The 17471-nt window shown below is 41.1% G+C and overlaps 1 protein-coding gene across 1 annotated transcript; it reads left to right on the top strand.

The window, feature by feature from the left end:
* The first annotated feature begins 510 nt into the window (after nucleotides 1-510).
* On the top strand, nucleotides 511-8150 carry slc35b3 (solute carrier family 35 member B3). The gene is made up of 10 exons (XM_083995098.1): nucleotides 511-745; nucleotides 2120-2356; nucleotides 2960-3081; nucleotides 3176-3330; nucleotides 4887-4994; nucleotides 5271-5368; nucleotides 5543-5635; nucleotides 5739-5850; nucleotides 6484-6553; nucleotides 7148-8150. The coding sequence occupies exons 2-10, from the start codon at nucleotides 2141-2143 to the stop codon at nucleotides 7296-7298; spliced, it is 1125 nt and encodes a 374-aa protein (XP_083851224.1). The 5' UTR covers nucleotides 511-745; nucleotides 2120-2140; the 3' UTR covers nucleotides 7299-8150.
* Nucleotides 8151-17471: the final 9321 nt, after the last annotated feature.

Below are 17471 nucleotides of genomic sequence, written 5' to 3'. Positions count from 1 at the left end.
TGACTGCCCACGGTCAAATATTAACAGCACTATTTGAATTCATTCCTCTGATGCTTTCTCTGGAAGAAGCCAACCAGAGTGCTGCAAAACCAGCCCTGCCAGTTGAGCTTGTACTGTACCAACCTACCTACCTCCCTACTGTGTATCTGATGATGTGGAGGTGGTGATGAGACAACACACTCACCGTGCGTGCAGTGCAGTGCACACTCAAGATGGACTCTGGTGTCGCTGTGTTTCCTCCAGATGTTCCTCAGGTAAGAAAGACTGACTGCTGCAACTTCCACAGAACACACATGGCATTGACTAATTCACTTATTTTCTTGTGCTATACGCGCATAGAGTGATATAACTGGGGATTTAAACCCGAAATGGCGCGCATTTACCGGGCTGACAACGTACTGTAAACTTTTCTACCTGCTGTGTGCGTGTGTGTATGTGCGTGCGTGCGTGCGTGGCTACGTCGACCAATAGGCTCGCGGTTCAAAGGCCAAACCGGAAGAAAGCGGAAGTTGTTGGCTTGCTGTAGCAAGTGAAGGCAGCTTCTAGCAAAGCTACCTCTCCTCTTTCCTAATCGTGCATTTTTCTGCTCGTCGCCGGAAAGAAAAAAATGTGACAAGCGCAGGAATAAAAAGCGAAAGATGACGCCGGCAAACGCAGGGGACGTATTTTCACCGGCATCGCCCCTGAAGAAGTGGATAAGCTAACATTAAGAAACCCGGAAGTGTTGTTGGAAAGTCTTGAAAAGGTAGCGAGCTTTCTGCTGTAGCGTCATTGTTTGGGTGGAGAAATTAAATTAAAGCCAGCGACGTGTCATAAGCTGGCATTGACTTTTAACTATCGTAAAGTCTTAATTTGTGCTCGCTAATTCAATGACAGCCTCCACGTATCGTTAGCAACCGGCTGCTGCTTCGTGTAGCGTCGTCAACGTCATGCTTTTAATACATGCATGCTACATGTGCTAATGATGTATAGTTAGGGTTTTTTGACCAACATGAATGAATAGTTTTCAGATCAACAATTAAACGCTGCAGAGCATTCACAGATATGGTTTACTCACACGTGCAGTCATATGCAGAGCTAATGATTCAACATGTGTGTGTTTGTGTGTGCGTGTAATCCACCCTGAACGTGAGGAACACACCGACTACGATTAAGTAATTAGTAAAACAGACTAAGATTAGTAAGAAGAGAAAAACAACCTTGTTTCTCTAACCATTGCTGTCATGCATATAACATGCAATAACGATATGAATGTTTTGCATTTATTAAGTAAGGATGTTGTGGAGGGATGAATGGACGGATACATGACAACTACTAAAAAAATATATAACATGATATATAGTTAGGTGCATGGTGTTAAAATAGCAGAATAAGCAAATATCAGTTCAATAAATGATTGCAGTATTTTATGACATGATGGTTTATAATTCTGTGAAGCCCTGTGTTGATATTTTAACAGTAGTTTGCATGGTGACAGCACTTCCTATGTCCAGATTGCTTGAGTCTGAATGTATGAAAATTAACTGTGTTAAGATTGTGTTTTTTATACTATTTTAAAAACAGCCTTTCAAAAAAATTGCAATATATCACCTTGCTTAAAGTATTATTTTGCGATATAACATCACCACCCTCCTTTGATGCACAGTGTATTGCCAGATTATTGCCAACACACTGTGTGTATATGAAAGTTTACAGTGGCACTGGCATCTTTGTACATTTATTACATGACATTGTCTCTTTGCATGTTCAGATAGCAGGTAAAGTTGCGTAATCTGAACTCTCTGATGACGTCTTTCTTTCATGTGTCTATATTGTCACTATGGTTACTTTTGTTTGATGGCACCATAACAAAGTACAAGGTTGATGATCCATGTGTAAACACAACTGCTAAATGAGCTATTGTACAACCGTATTTTTAACAGCTCTGACAGCTCTGGTTCTTTGTTTCTACCAAAGATCCAGTATCCTTAAAATAGGGTTGCAGGTGTGCTGGTTTTAAGAGTATATTGTGGTATAAAGTTGTATTTTAACTTGAGAATCTCACCTAGCTCGAAGCGTAGGCAGGAGAAAACAACATCCATGATGAAAATTGTCTAATTATCTCTCTATATTTCCACAGCTCCCGGCTCGTGTGAACACAATGAGTGCCAAATATGGCCTGGTGAGCTACAACAGTTCACGGAAGCACATTTCGATATCCATCCCTTCGACCACAGAGGTGATGTCGCCCCACATAAAGTCTGTGGAGGAGCTGAGAGTCCTGGGAATCAACCTGAGCAGCTTCAGCGCCCCCTCGCAGTTTTTAATCTGTGTGGCTGGAGTTTTCCTCTTTTACCTCATCTATGGGTACCTGCAGGTAAAAGACAATGCACACACACACACACGTGGTAAAAGATCAGCTGAAGCTTTTTACAGTCAGTGATAGTGCTTTTTTTCAAAACTGTCTGTTTGTTTGCACGGATAAACACAAAAACAACTGAACATTTTGACTTATTTATTTATTTGCACAGTTAAGAATACACATACCCAGAGTAAAACAGAGCTGTACTTATCATTTGCAATTTTTTAGGGACACCTTATTAAAACTAAAGATATATAATGCAAAACTCCTGCAATAAAATCAACCTTCAGGATGTTATATACTGTACAGTTATACAGTATAACATTCAGTTTCTATTACAGCCACCGAAGATGTCATGTTGTCACCTGTGACACTGGAAAGACATTCTCACATTTAGTGTTTAATGATGGTAGTGGATCACTGTCACTAACCAAACGCACACATATTGACATGAGATGTTGTGGGTGTTAAGTCTATATATAGCAGATGATTTACATATTGGTTTTGAGGGTGTGTAGGACAAACCATGTGACATGTGTCAAGTTTGTCTTTTACAACATGAGCCTCAGTAGGACGTGATGGATTAATGATTGTGTGATTGTTTTGTTTGTTTGCCAGGAGCTGATTTTTTCCGTGGAAGGATTCAAGCCTTTCGGCTGGTACCTGACCCTGGTGCAGTTTGGCTTCTACTCCATGTTCGGACTAGTGGAGCTTCAGCTCACGCAGGACAAACGCAGAAGGTACGGCTAGTAAAAATAACCATTAAGTCAATAATTCACATCGTTACAGCATGGATAATCAGTTTAAATTGCTTTATATTCTCCTGTCTTGTAGGATACCAGGGAAGACGTATATGATCATCGCATTTCTTACAGTGGGAACAATGGGCCTGTCCAATACCTCTCTGGGTTACTTGAACTACCCGACACAGGTCATCTTCAAGTGCTGTAAACTCATTCCTGTCATGATCGGAGGAGTTTTTATACAAGGTGAGCTGATTCTACTATATTTACATTTCTACCCAGACGCCAGTAGATACAGCCATACATACATATGCACTTGTGCTGGTGCTTCTTGCTTTTTTTTTCTTTTTTTTCTCCATCTTAACATAATGTTGATCTCTCGTACGACATGATTGATTGATGTTCTCTCTGCTCTGTGGCCATTAATATTTCAGCTCTCTCTTTAATCCTCTTTATCGCTTGTTATGAAATGATTTGATCTGTGCTCGACATCTCAGCTCTGTGCTTTGAAGTCGTCTGTTCGGGTATATTTGGTCAAACAAGACTTGTCAATTGTGCTACTGTAACACCGCTCTGGCTTTGAAGGTGTCTTACAGATGTTGATTTTTTTTTAATCACATCAGAAACACACTAATATACAAGTTTCATTATTGAAACAGTCTATAATTACATGTCTGAATTAATCTCACAAATTAAAAGCAGATTATTTACAGTAATGCACTTTTATTTTGTAGTTTCCTTTAAAATGTGCTTCAAATGAAGATTGCATCATTATTTTACAACTTCCATGATTCACTTTGTGCAGTTAAAATGACTTGACCTTAATCACTCAAGAGATCTGGACTTTGGAGGTTCGTCTTACACCTCATTCAGCCATTGTCCGCGGTTGCTTTGAAGCACTGACCACCTTTCAACTCTGGGCACCTCCTTCTTCTCCACGCCTGTTGTTGTCGGCTGTCAGAGGCCAGTCAGCGCTGCTCACTGCTTCTGCCTGCTCCTTGGTTCTGTCTGTCCTTTCATCCTCACACTGGGCTTCTCAAGGTTCTGTGTCCTGAACGTCAGACATGTTTTGGGCATTTCTCGCCTCCTTCCTTTTCCTTCTCTCTCTGGATGGATAGATGTGAGGACCGTGGTCCCTCAAGGGCTCCTGTGGAAAACAGAATTTGTTCACTTAGAATGCAAAGTGGAAAGAAAGTGGGAGAGAGGGAGGGATGGTTGGAGGTACGGGTGTGGGGTTGCATCTGATGTGAGGCCCTTCAAAGACAAGTCAGGGAATCAAAGCCGACCACAGCCAACCTGATGCCGCGTCCCCTTGTCAACCTCAAGGCATCCATCCATCAACCTTTTTTTTTTTCTTTTTTTTTGGAAGACGCCTTCATCCTGTTGTTGTATTTCCTCACTTGTTCTGTTTCACACACTGTTTTTTTGTGCATTGTTGCACGCACAACCTCAGAAACCATGGGTTGTGAAGAGTATGCGTTGTCAAACTTTTTTGTTACTGAATCCATTGTTAACTACTTTTTATTTCTAAAATAAGAGGTGGTGCATCATTTTAAAATTTCTTTTCAAGATGTGCTTGAGGAAAGTTGTTTCCAAGACAGTGCAACGTCCGCATTTAGTTGCTCTGTGTTTGATATGGAAAAGGTTTTGAAAGTTGTATTAGTACCATACTGTACATTTCAATTTAGATTTCTCACTGACAACGTCTTTAGCTTTGTTTCCCAAGAGAGGTCAAAATTTGACTGAAATCATGAATTTAGGATGTCTGAAAAATGACTCCCTGTTGTGTGTTTGTGTTGCAGGTAAACGCTATAACCTGGCTGACGTGTCTGCTGCTCTTTGCATGAGTCTGGGACTCATCTGGTTTACGCTCGCTGACAGCAAAGTGGCCCCAACCTTCAACGTCACAGGTAAAGTCTCTTGGCTCCAACAGCAGATGCCAACGGACGTGCCAAAATGCTCTGATATTATTGCTGCAGTCAAACAAGTGCCGACACCATCATGCTGTAGTGTATTCTCAAGGTTAAAAAAGTGGCTGTATTGAGACGGTGCATCTCTGTGTTTAAAAGAAAGGACTTGTTTCATCAGAGCAAAATGAAAATCCCAGTTTATACATTTCTTATTACACAAAACATTGTAAATTAAGATGTCTAATACTAGAATTTGTGTGTTTATGTGTCATACAGGTGTTCTCCTCATCTCCTTGGCCCTGTGTGCAGACGCTGCCATTGGAAATGTGCAGGAGAAAGCCATGAAACTCCACAATGGCTCAAACTCTGAAATGGTAACCAGTGTATAATTTGTATATAGGTACATAGTACAGTATCAAAATCAAATGAGTAGATGTATACATACATATATGAAGGATGGATGCAGAATATAAAGTTGTTGCTGTAAGAATTACTACTTATTATAGTATTTAATGTCACTGAGTGGATTTATGTTGTTGCATTGACAGGTGCTGTATTCATACTCCATTGGTTTTGTCTACATTCTGACTGGCCTGCTCTGTATGGGAGGGCTGGGGACAGCAGTGGCTTTCTGCTCAGAGGTGAATATAGCATAAGCTGCATACAATTCAAGTTATGTATCGTTTAGTGACTTGTGCATATTAAGTTTATTAAACAACTTTTTTATTTTGTCCTCCCCATCAGCATCCTGTGAAGACATACGGCTACGCGTTCTTCTTTTCTCTTACGGGTTATTTTGGCATCTCTTTCGTGTTGGCCTTGATCAAGCTGTTTGGTGCGCTGGTTGCAGTGACAGGTCAGATGAACACCTTCTTTGTTATTCTCTTCTGTTTTGTTTTTTCCTAGTAAGAAAAATATATAACTAAAGGGTGACATGCAAAAAGGTGATGGAAATATGGCATTTAGAGATGGCTCGATGAATTCATGTTTGTTTACCTAAGAGACGAGTCCTAGATAAAGGGTGAAAACTATGACCTGAGCAGGTACGTCCCCTGATTTGAATCCAAAAAAAAAAAAAGACCTTTGAAGTATTTTAAAGCAGAGGGAAGAGCAACAAAAGCCCTGCAGCAAAGTGCAGCTGAAAAGAATAGTTTGTGAAGAATGACAGAGCATCTCTCCACAGATACAAGACTGGTGTCATCCAGAGAGATCGAAGCTGACATCAAAAGTAAAAGGAGACAGATTAGGAAAAATAAAAGAAAGTTGCTTCTAAACTATGAGCATTCAGATATATACATAGTTAAATAATAAGATCTAAAAGGACAAAATCTGTAATTGTTTAACATTTTTGTAATTTAACCAAGGCTGAACTCAGTTTTATTGTCTGTCTGAACCGGGTTAGAAAGTCACATCTGTTGAGCTTTTGTTTCATGTTTCTAATTAAGTAAATAAACTTACACACAACATGAATGTTTTTGCTCTTCTGCAGTGACCACCGGGAGAAAGGCCATGACTATTGTACTTTCCTTCATGTTCTTCGCAAAACCTTTCACTTTTCAGTAAGTACTGGCACCTTTTGACTTTGATCAGTTTTCTTCTCGTTTAAAGTGAGTCTGCAGTGTGACCGCTGACCTCTCCTTGGACAAATAATACTTGATTTGGCTTCCCTGCGCCTGCATTTCATGTCCTCAGTCCATTTTCAGACTCGGCTGCTCTTTCTCCTTGTCCTTCACTCTCTCGCTCACCCTCTTAACTCGTCTGTGCTGTCAAAGGGGTCTTGTTTTATAGCTGTACCTCTCTTGCTCTGTTTCTCCATCATGACTTTCGACATGCAAACTCACACTTAGGATACTCAAGATAACTTTTTTTTCGTATCTTCACGGCCACCTCCCTTCTCCCTGCAGCGCGTGTTTGCCCTCCACTGGACTCACAGTCACTTCATTGCTGCAATTTTCACTTTTAAAACCAAGAAAAAACAATATAAGTTTCATCAGAAATGTCTTTGTTTGACAGAAATTTGGATTTGTCTACATTTTTTATAGGAAAACTTTCAAGATTCTTCTTAGCAGTAATTAAAATGTCACAAAGGAAGTGTTTGCTACAATAAAAACTCATCTTTAAGACATCTAATCTATCCATCTCTCCCTCCTCAGGTACATCTGGGGTGGCCTTCTGGTGCTATTTGGCATCTTCTTGAATGTTTACAGCAAAAACAAAGACAAAATGAAGCTTCCTTCCATCAAGGACCTCAGGAGCTGGCTGCTGACAGGAAAGAAAGTCCGATTTCTCTCACAAAACGTATAGGAGCATCCCATAGGCATAGTGGGAGTTCCTGCACACAGACAGACTATAGACTGTACGTCTCTTCAGTTGTAGAGATGACCCCAGTGTCTCAGGGGATGTGCTGAAGCATGTGCCTGAGCTACAGGGCCTTATCACCACCAACATTAAGCCAAGGATGTGTATACAAGGTGTACTGTATACAGCCCAGCCTCACAGGACAGTTACACAAACACTACAACTACCATGAGTGATGGAGTCTCTGTATCCCACCAGTACACCACTGGTGTAGAGAGGACTGGAGTTACTCTGTAGCAAAGTAAAGGACCGGAAACTTGTTTTTAATTGGGGGATCAATGAGCAGTGGGAAATGGTAAAGCAGCACTTCAGAGTCCCACAGAAACATTGTCAACGTGGAAGGAAAACACACCAAGAACTCTGAAAAGGGAAGCCAGCGCCTTAGCTAACCAAATCGCACAGTTTTGCACTGGATGTGGCTCCTGAACTAAAAACCCTCGGGTGGTTGGGAAGAAAAGAAAAAAAAAAGAAAAATGAAGGAAAGAGGACAAGGAGAGACATGTTAATGTGCCATGTCTAAAATGAATGTTTGATCCCCATCCTAAAAGAAAATATATATTATGAAAAAAGGCATATTTGTCTCTGCACGTGCCAGAAAGACCGAACAAAAAAATGTTGATTTAAATAATAATTGTCTTGATAAAAAGTGTATTTTTTTTTCTTTTTAATAGTATATTGGTAATTTATAGATAACTGTGCCCTCAATCATGAATAATGTGTGACGGTGACTATCTGGGGAATATGACGACATTTGCTTAACTGTATATCAACGTCAACTACCGTTATTTGCTAACCATGTGTTCGGATGAAAGAGTACCACTCTTTTTACAATAAAACAAACTGAGACGTTTCTCTTAAAGTTCATCTCACTATTGTGATGTATATGTGTGTGTGTGATGTGTGTGTGTGTGTGTGTCTCGTCTTGCCAGCCAGCCCTTATTCTTTCCCCTTGCACCGCTTGGGAGAAGAGTTGAAATGTTGCCAAACTGTGTGTGTTTATCCATTCAGTGGCCTCGGGCATGTTTGATTAGGAGTCCAGGAAAAAAAAAAAAAAAAAAAAAAAGATAGCACTGCTAGACAGAAAATAAACAGCAGTCTTCACTGTGCCTAGGCTGTTTGGATCTAACCTGTGTATGTGTGTGTGTCACTGACATGAATGCCAGTCTGCATTCTCTGTAAATGGTGATGAAGCTCACACCTGCTTCCTTAGCAAAACACCACTTTCCTCCGCTGGGCCGTTCAAGAGCATTATGTTGAGTTTTATGCCAAGTTTGTTTGTTTTTTCTCAAGTGGTTAATTTTTTTCTCTCTCACTGACATAAATGTTTCTACCAGTGATGTATTTACATATTTTACATTGCTTAAATTACTGTACATTAGGTTTAAATTGGTTAAATGTAGTCCAGTGCATCTTAAGTCACTGCCCAAGAGACCTGTGCTCATCACTGTTTATAATTTCCTTTTGATGAGCAGCTTTATAGCTGGAGTTTCCAATGTTTTCATACACTCTGACTTTACGGGTGAGACATCCTAGTTACTTGTGGTTCTGTGATGCTAAAAGTTGCTGAAGATGAAGGGTTATACAATATATATGCAGCATGTGAATTATTGTTCTGTGCTGCAAGGTTGCCAAGTGATGAGAGAGACACTGCTTTTTAACTTTGGCCTTGATATTTTATTTTCCCTGCTGAAGTGACCTGGGGCAGGAATCCAGCGCCGATGCTCCGTGTGCTGACCGTGCAGGTAAGAAAATAATTTTCACTGCATGTCTCGATACTGAAAACCTGATCATTGGGATACACTGAGGATGTGTGAGCGGAAGTGTTTTTTTTTTTCATGCTTGATGATAATGTTGTGTGTGTATATGTGTCATCTCCATAGCATGGTGTGAAATGACAGAGACTTGCCAGCTCAGCAGGAGGCAGCTGAGTGTGGCGCTCTCGGTGATCCTAATAGAGGCCCAGATATTACAGTCTTTTCTTCTAGGCGGGAAACCTAACGCTGGTCCAATTAGTAATTTGGTATTTCATCAAATTTGGCAGCTTGTGTCTGATGACAAACTGACAGAGATCCTCTTTCCTCCAGGGAACCTTTGGCAGTAGGTACAGCTGCACACACACACACATACACACACAACCAGAGAGCTGCTAAGTTTCTTTTTGCACAGATTGGATGCATGTAACTCAATTGAAAACAGAGAAAGATGTGTTGGATGTGTTGTTGTTGTTTGGCTGCAGATTCAGGTTTCACACATGCACAAAATAGAGAAAAAAGCAGAGAAAAAGAAGTCCTTCTGTGATATAAAGAGCCTCGATTAACTGCAGGTTTTTAGATGATTGATGAAGGGTGAAAGAGTCGATTATAGGCCGAGGTCACGTTGCACTCTTAAAAACATTAGTTTGTCATTATATACACCTTTTGATGTGCAAAAACAGTGCTGGCTCATTGCTATGGGAACGGCCGTTCTCCTCCAGCTCCTTGAAAGGTCATAATGAGATGGGAAAGCCCAGTTGACCCAAGGCAAAGTACATCATTTGTCTTTTAGCACCAGGAGAGCACACCTAACAAAGCAGGCTGACCCCTGTTAGGACTGTGAGGATTTGGGCCATTTTTCAAAGCAACATACGAGTTTACCATGCATGCACTGATGTCAGCTGTTTTTTATTGTGTCAAACAAACTTGTGCTTTTTTCCCCATTTTTTTCTTTTTAATCATCTGTTGAAAGTTAATTTCTGGGTAAGATGATTGAGTTAATGATCTTAGTTTAGCTCAGCATAGCAAAAAGACAGAACAGGAAAACAACACTAGCATGACTGTGTCCATCAAAATCAGTGAAGGTACCAGATATCAATTTAACATTTACATATTGTTTGTTTAAAGGTGCTGTATGTGTCGAGTTAACCAGAGAACAAGTGAAACCAGCACTTCAGTGTCTCCTCTGAAGGTAAGAAATCCTACAACTGACTTTACTAGCAACGTTAGCTTTTTGAGAAACAGTCTAATCTTAGTTGTTTATGGCATAGGCTAGCTGTTAATATTTTGTAGCGGCCTGACGACAGCCACTTCTTACGGTCCCTATGGGCTAAATGTCATGACTTGACAGAAAACATTAATGTGTCAAAAGTTTGCAGCTAAAAAATAAACTGGATTTGCTAATTAGTGACTTAAGTTGACTTCATTAAAATCATGGAAAGCATTTTTTTATGGAAACTACATGCACATATACATATAAAGGTAAATAAACACCAGAAGTTGATTTTTAATTTAATTTCTTTTTTGCTAAATGAGACTTTACATGGTGTTACAAAAGCCCAGATGAGATGTCATGACTTTAGCTCTGCTGTATTTGAAGACTCAAACAAAATAGTATGATTAAATGTAACAGTATTATAATGAGCTGTCATTCACTTGCATGCATTACCATTACCATGTGCACTAAATACAGTACAAGAGGGACGCTTCCTTTTGTCTTTCCCTCTAGTCTCATTACTCTTTTCTTTCTCAATTTCTTCTCTCACTTGCCTTTAATTTTTCTTCCCTCAGTCCATCTTTCCTCCTCTCCTCCTCTTCCCTCCTTCCTTTACTCTCCACATCAGCCCCGCTCCCCTCTCCATCCTCCCCCTCCTCCTCCTCCTCCTCCTCCTCCTACCTCAGACTCATTACACCCAACCCACCCATAACCCAGCCTCTGCGAGAAGCTCTCCTCATATAATATGATGGCCATCTGCTAGGCTGAGCCGCGCTTCCCAAAAGCCTCGGGGCTAGATGTTTATCTGTCGTCCCCCTCTAAAACTCCTTTAAGGATGCAAAACATATCAGCAATCATTGCCACTACAATTAGCACAGGTGCTGTTGAGCTGTAAAGTGATCAGGAGAAATGGGAGGAAACATAATTGAAGTGGATTAGAGCGGAGAGGTGGGAGGGGAAAAATGAAATAAAGATTCTGGAGGGTTGGACAGCGGCCCTTCTCTATACGTACTGCTGTTTGAAATTCACTGTGCTGTGATTAAAACTGGTGCAGAGCAGCGCTGGAAGTCCTGGCAAGGGTTTTTTGTTTCTTTTTTTTTCGCGTCTCAGTGACTGTGGTCCTGTCAGTTTGACATATAGAGTTGTGTGAGTGTTTGTACGCTGTATAACCAAGATCACTGCTTTTTTTGTGCATGTACCGCATGCATTTCTCTATTTCACCGAAGCAGTGTGCATCTTTCTTTGTACGTGTGGTCTGTGTATACTGTGCATGTGTTCCTATAAAGAGTCTTAACACATGGCAAACTAAACCGTACGTGTATTCAGCTTGTCAGCATCCACTGACAAACATTTGTACACACACACACACGCATGCAGATACATACTGTATAAATACTGTGCAGGCGCAGACGCCCTCACACACCATTTCGGTAGCTGTGGAGCAAGAACGAAATATTCCCAGCCCGAGCTACCAAAATGGTGTCACTCATGAAGAGAAATTCTTAATAATAAATATCCAGCCAATAATGAATGTGCTGCTGGCTGCAGTTGTCTTGGGGGCATAATATCTAATTTCCTCCCAATGTTTCATATCTACCTACTCCTGCATGTCGACACAGTCCATCATTACACCCCAATGCAGGTTCCTATCACTTTTATTTATTTTTCAAATCAATATATAAATCAAAGCCTGGACAGATGAGATCCAATAAATTACAGAGTGCTGGACAAATGCAGAATGTTAACTGTGCAGCACGAGAGGAGATTCCCATGGGTGCTGTCTGGTGTGTGCCGTGTGCTCGAGGAAAATCCACTAAATGTCACACTAAATCAGAGCTAACTCATGCAAGGCCTCATCTGAATAAGTTTTGTACGATTTCTTGTACTGATTTCATCTTATTTAGTTATTTCTTTTCACCTATACGTATTTTATGGAAGACCAGAGATGGAAGAGAGCAAAGACACAGCATTTGCACATCTTTTTTTTTTTTTTTTTTGATAGTGAGGGATCCCATTTTGCATCCCTCCCCAGCAGGCATTTGTTTAAATTGAACTGGGGAGGGGGGGATGCAAAACAGAGCAGCGGAGCAGTGATCCTCTGTTCACCAGCCACAGTGTGTGAGTCACCCCCTTCTACTCCATGCTCAGCCACATGGAAAAGTAGGAGGGTTAGAGAAAGAAGGGGAAGAAAAAGGGGGGCAAGAGAATAGAGAACCAGGTGAAATAGAGCATAGAGAACAGGGGAGGAGGCTCAGCAGTCTCATAAACTTGCAGCTGCCACGTTAAATCCTCACTGCAGACTCACGTAGGTGCAGGGGGCTAACCAGTCAGCCCGGGCACAGCCCCATAACGTGAAGGGTGGGTTCAGAGGGCACACACACACACTCAGAGGTATACCTGAGCGTGGCAATCATCGCTATCAGCAGGGAATATGCTACCATCAGGCCTTATAACATCAGAGCCCACCTTGGCGCTGACATCACATGACATGCATATGTGCAGAGGCAGCGTGAGGCGATGCTGGGCCGGGCAGCAGCAGGGGTTTGAAGGAGATTCCCACTGACAATGGTCCGGTGGGGGGAGAGGAGACCTCGGCTGCAAAGTGAAACAGCAGGCCTTCTCCACCACACACAGGGAGAGAAGCAGAGCCAAGAAGGAGAAAAAAAATTCAAGAATGAAAGAAAAGTCATGTTATGTTTGCTGACGTGCTGCATGTTCAGATAAGAACAGGAGTGTGGAATAGTAGTATGCGTACAGAATGGGAAACAATAAAGTATTACACATTAACTAACATGATTATACTGTACAAAGACAGATACAGTATATAAATGCCCAGTTCTTATAATTTCTTAAAACATAGCACAGTATTAGATTATACTGGAGCTGCAAATTACTGTCTTCATTATCAATTAATCCACTATTAATCTATGGTGTATAAAAAGTCAGAAAATAGAGAAATATGATATATCACGTGTTCCCAAAAGATGATTTTGGAATCATGTTTTTGATGCTCAACAGTCCAAACCCCAAAGATATTTAACTCCTTCTGTCACCCATGACAAAGAAAAGCAGCAAATTCCAACCAATGAGAAGCTGAGAACAAAGGACAATGCAGTTATTGCAGGTGGCGATTTACTTCTTTCCTCTCCAGAGCATCTTTATTTGAAAAATCTCAGCTCCGGGTGTCTTATCCAGTGTCATTTGTCTCTTACAAGGTTACATCTTCCTGTTTTGGCAGCAGTACGATGCATGATCAGAGGATTAAGGACAGTACAGTTGTCAGACAGCACTACCCCAATGAAAATGCACATTAATAAACATTAGTTAATCTTATCAAAAAGCTTCTCTTCTCATTCAGCTCTCTCACCAAAACTAGTCAAAATTAGTATGAGTGAAAGTGTGTTGTTCACACTTTGGAAGAGTTATTTTTAAGATCTTGATCTTAAAAGTAGAATTTCAGCCCAGTAACCTTTGACCACTTTGACTTCAAATAACATTCATAAGAGGGTGTAGAGCTTTGCTGTACGCACAGAGGTTTATAAAGCGCTCTGCACCGCTGGGGATGTAAAAACAAGAATTGTGATATTTTTATTTTTAGTCCATAATTTGCAAAATAGGAAATGAGCCCTTTGGTCAGTTTTGCAGGTGTTCCCTGTGCTAATAAAGATGCATACCTTTGCCTACAGTGGTTTATTAAACTGTAAACCTCTGACAATGTATAGAAACTCTTCATTTTGCATTCCATTTAACTTAACTCCACATTTCAAAGGGGAAAGAAAGGGCAACAAAAAGTTTCTGGTCTGCCATCACAAGATGATAGAAGAGCAAACCTCCAACCATGTGACGCTCTGGAACAATTACGTACAGTTGTTTAAATGCTACACTGGGAAACAATATCTCATTTAAAAACAATAGCAAAGCAGAAAGCAGTTGTTCTGGTATGGAGATTATAAAGAATAAATAATCCAGTTGTCTTCAGTGCCCAACGCAAAGCAATTTAACGCATCAGTGGCAGCCACCTATTAATTTCCTGTAGAAGGAGAAGAGGGGAGAGCCCGGGAGCGCTGATTGGAGGGACAACACAGCCGCATCATGTATCACTTTGTAGCCAAACAAAGACACACGCGAATAATTACATGAACGCGTGTGCACACCCACACACAACCACAAACACACGTTGGCGTCACAGAGCCGAGATCGTGCTCCGGTTTCCCACAAAGTCAGAGGCTGCACGGGAGAGATGCACAACTATAATATGCCTAATGATAGTGAATTAATAAGGAAACCCTACAGATAGAGGGGCCCATATGTGACTCTTGTCCTTAGGGTGCGGCATCAATAATAGGTCCCTTAGGCAGACCGTCCTCACTTCTCCTATGCATTTGCTGGAAATCCCAGTCCTCTTTAATTAGGTACCCAGCTTCTGCAGCTCCTGACCCCCCCTCTTCCTTCCCCCCCTGCTTCCCCAAATAAGTGACGAGGGCACAGAAACACCAACATTTCTGGCACTGATCCAAACGAGAACCGCTTTTGCCATGGGGTAGGAAAGGTGGGGGAGCTTATACACCACAGAGCTTATAAATCCAGGGGTATTTGGACATGGGTCACCGTCAGTCAGACAGCGGTGGCAATAAGCATGCAGGAGCAAAAAAAAAAAAGAAAGAAAGAAAAAGAAATCTGATCTTAAAACCATCACAACTCCTGAACTTCTTACAGCGTTTTAGCGTCAGAGTGTGAGAACGCAGCCTCTGTTCACATCCCACAAGTCGAATCGTTGCTTCCCTCTCAGTGACCAAGTGCCTTCAGCGTTATCTTTGATTTAAAAAAAATTCAAATATTTACCTACAAACAAATTCAGCCTACCAGTGACAGACCAATTTCCCTTGTCACGGACTCTCTGCCACTCTGCTGCAGCCATTCGTTTGACCTGTCTCCTGGAATCAGCGTGTTTTGTTTGATGCATGGTTTTTCATTATCGCTACGGCCCATCATTACTTTCCTCTTATTATAGTCTGGGGGACATTCGAGATAGTTCAGAGGAGCAGTGGATGAGGGACAACACATACACACATATACACACACACACTCACATACATACACAGACTCTTCCTTTTTCCCCAAAAGAAAGAAATTTCTTTTGGGGAAAAAATGTGCCCCACAGACATAATGTCTGTGTTTTCCTACAATTAATTAATGGGTCCCCAGCTAGTTAGCAGTAGGCAGCACTTGTTTCACCGTGACGAGTGCGAGAGGGCGAAAGGGGTTGGAGCCAGGCTCGCCTCGGTAGCTGCAGGCTTGTAGTTGTGAGCCACTGGATTTGGACTATTTTTAACAAAATCTTTTTATGGATAGATAAATCTGATTTTATGCACGAAGAGTCTCCTGGGTTTCAATTAACTGGGGGTCATGCTGTAGATCTATCACAAAAAGAAAGAGGGAAGAAGAGAGAGGAAGAAAAAGAGAGGGGGAAAAGATAAAAAGACAGAGGAAGGGAAAAGGAAAGCCTTTAATTAATACAGTCTAATTAAACATTTGTGAAATGCATTATCTGCTGTGTTTTGTTTTGTTTTTTGTTAGTTTTTTTTTTTTCATGCTGAGGAGCAGAAGCCCACTTGTCTGTTGTTTATTTGTTTCTTTGGACAAATGGATGTTAATAATGGATAAAAAAAATAAAAAACAACTTTTCTTTTAACTACAGTTTGTCTTTCCACAAATTGAGTCAAAGGAACTTCATAATTATGAGTTTTCTTGCACTTTTACTCCTCTAGATGCCTTTTGAAAGCATTTGAGTTCAAAGATTTAATGGCGGAGGAGCCTCTGTAAACTAATTTGATTTCTAAAACATGTGAGATGACAGCTCACCTCTGCATGGAGGAGGTAGATTTGGCTTTGAAAGCTGAAACAGTGTTTAATCACGAGCCACCAGGCAAGTTGTTACACCTGAGGAGACTCCCATAAAGAGTGTCAAGCATGCAGGGTGAGAGATAGACAGAGAGAGTGAGTGAGTGAGCGAGTGAGTGAGTGAGAAAGGGCAAGAAAATCCATAACAGATTAAACAGTGCTTGGTCAAAACGCGCAGCATGATATGTGCGTCTATCACCTTCGCGCTCCCCCCCCCCGTCTCTCCGCGATGCATATTTCTTCCCAGCCAGCCTGCTCTCTCATCGTTAAACTACCCACAGGGCACTTCTTAATGTGAAGTTGATCTCAGGTTGTAGTCACTTACATTTGCACACACAGGCACACACACTCACACACCAGTTCCACCCTGCAAACTCCACCCCCCATTTCTGCCATGACATTTCTCTCTCCATTCAATTCCCAGCGTGTGCAGCAATAGCAAAGTGTATTATATTCATCTGCTTTTTTTTTCTCTTTCATGCAATGTAGAGGAATGATTCAGTTCATCAGAGCACAGATATATAGTATATATATATACGCCTGTATGCCTTTAGCTGAAACGCAAACACATGCTGGACCAGCACGGGTCCATTTAGGCCAAACAGCTGAGCTAAGACATGGAGCTACAGTTATAATGATTTTATTCCTTTTACCATGTACATCTTATTGGTCAACATGTGCAACCTATCTATTTATACACTCTATTCAACTATTGATCCTTGATGACACTGTATTCATTCGGCATTCAATTTATTTATTTATTTACTCTACCTTATTCCCTATGTATTTATTGTGTGTGCTGTGTTTTTGTACTGTGCCAGAATGCAAGCTGTTGAAACCAATTGCCCCTGGTGGGATTAATAAAGTTTTCTGAGTCTGAGTCAATGCAAATACACAAGTTACACTGACTGAGCTTCCTGAATGGTGTCGTTACATTTGATTATCTTGAGAACACAGTGCAATGAGTACTTATACAGGATGCTGCAGATATAATGCACAATCTTTTTAGGTTGACAAGATTCTCAGTTAGCAGCTAAAGAGCAGGTACTATTCTTCACCTGCAATATCCTATTTAATTAGAATTGTCCCATTTCCTGTTTTATTTTGAAATGCTCACTTTTCTTAATCTTTTTGTTCCTGCAGGGACATCTCCTGCCCCGGCCTTCTGCACCCACACCAACTACAGTAACAGCCACTTACCTGCCCTTGGTTTTCCTGTCAGTCAACCATGTGAGTACACTATTACGCTAT

The sequence above is a fragment of the Trachurus trachurus genome (assembly GCF_905171665.1).
Source record: "Trachurus trachurus genome assembly, chromosome: 20".
NCBI classification, from domain to species: Eukaryota; Metazoa; Chordata; class Actinopteri; order Carangiformes; family Carangidae; genus Trachurus; species Trachurus trachurus.
This window is presented reverse-complemented; position numbering and strand designations above follow the sequence as displayed.

Excerpts from the sequence above, each read along its gene's own strand:
- slc35b3 (XM_083995098.1), top strand. The coding sequence starts at position 2,141 with ATGAGTGCCAAATATGGCCTGGTGAGCTACAACAGTTCACGGAAGCAC. Across the intron at positions 2,357-2,959 it reads TCATCTATGGGTACCTGCAG|GAGCTGATTTTTTCCGTGGA; the intron begins GTAAAAGACAAT and ends TTTGTTTGCCAG. Across the intron at positions 5,369-5,542 it reads ATGGCTCAAACTCTGAAATG|GTGCTGTATTCATACTCCAT; the intron begins GTAACCAGTGTA and ends TTGCATTGACAG.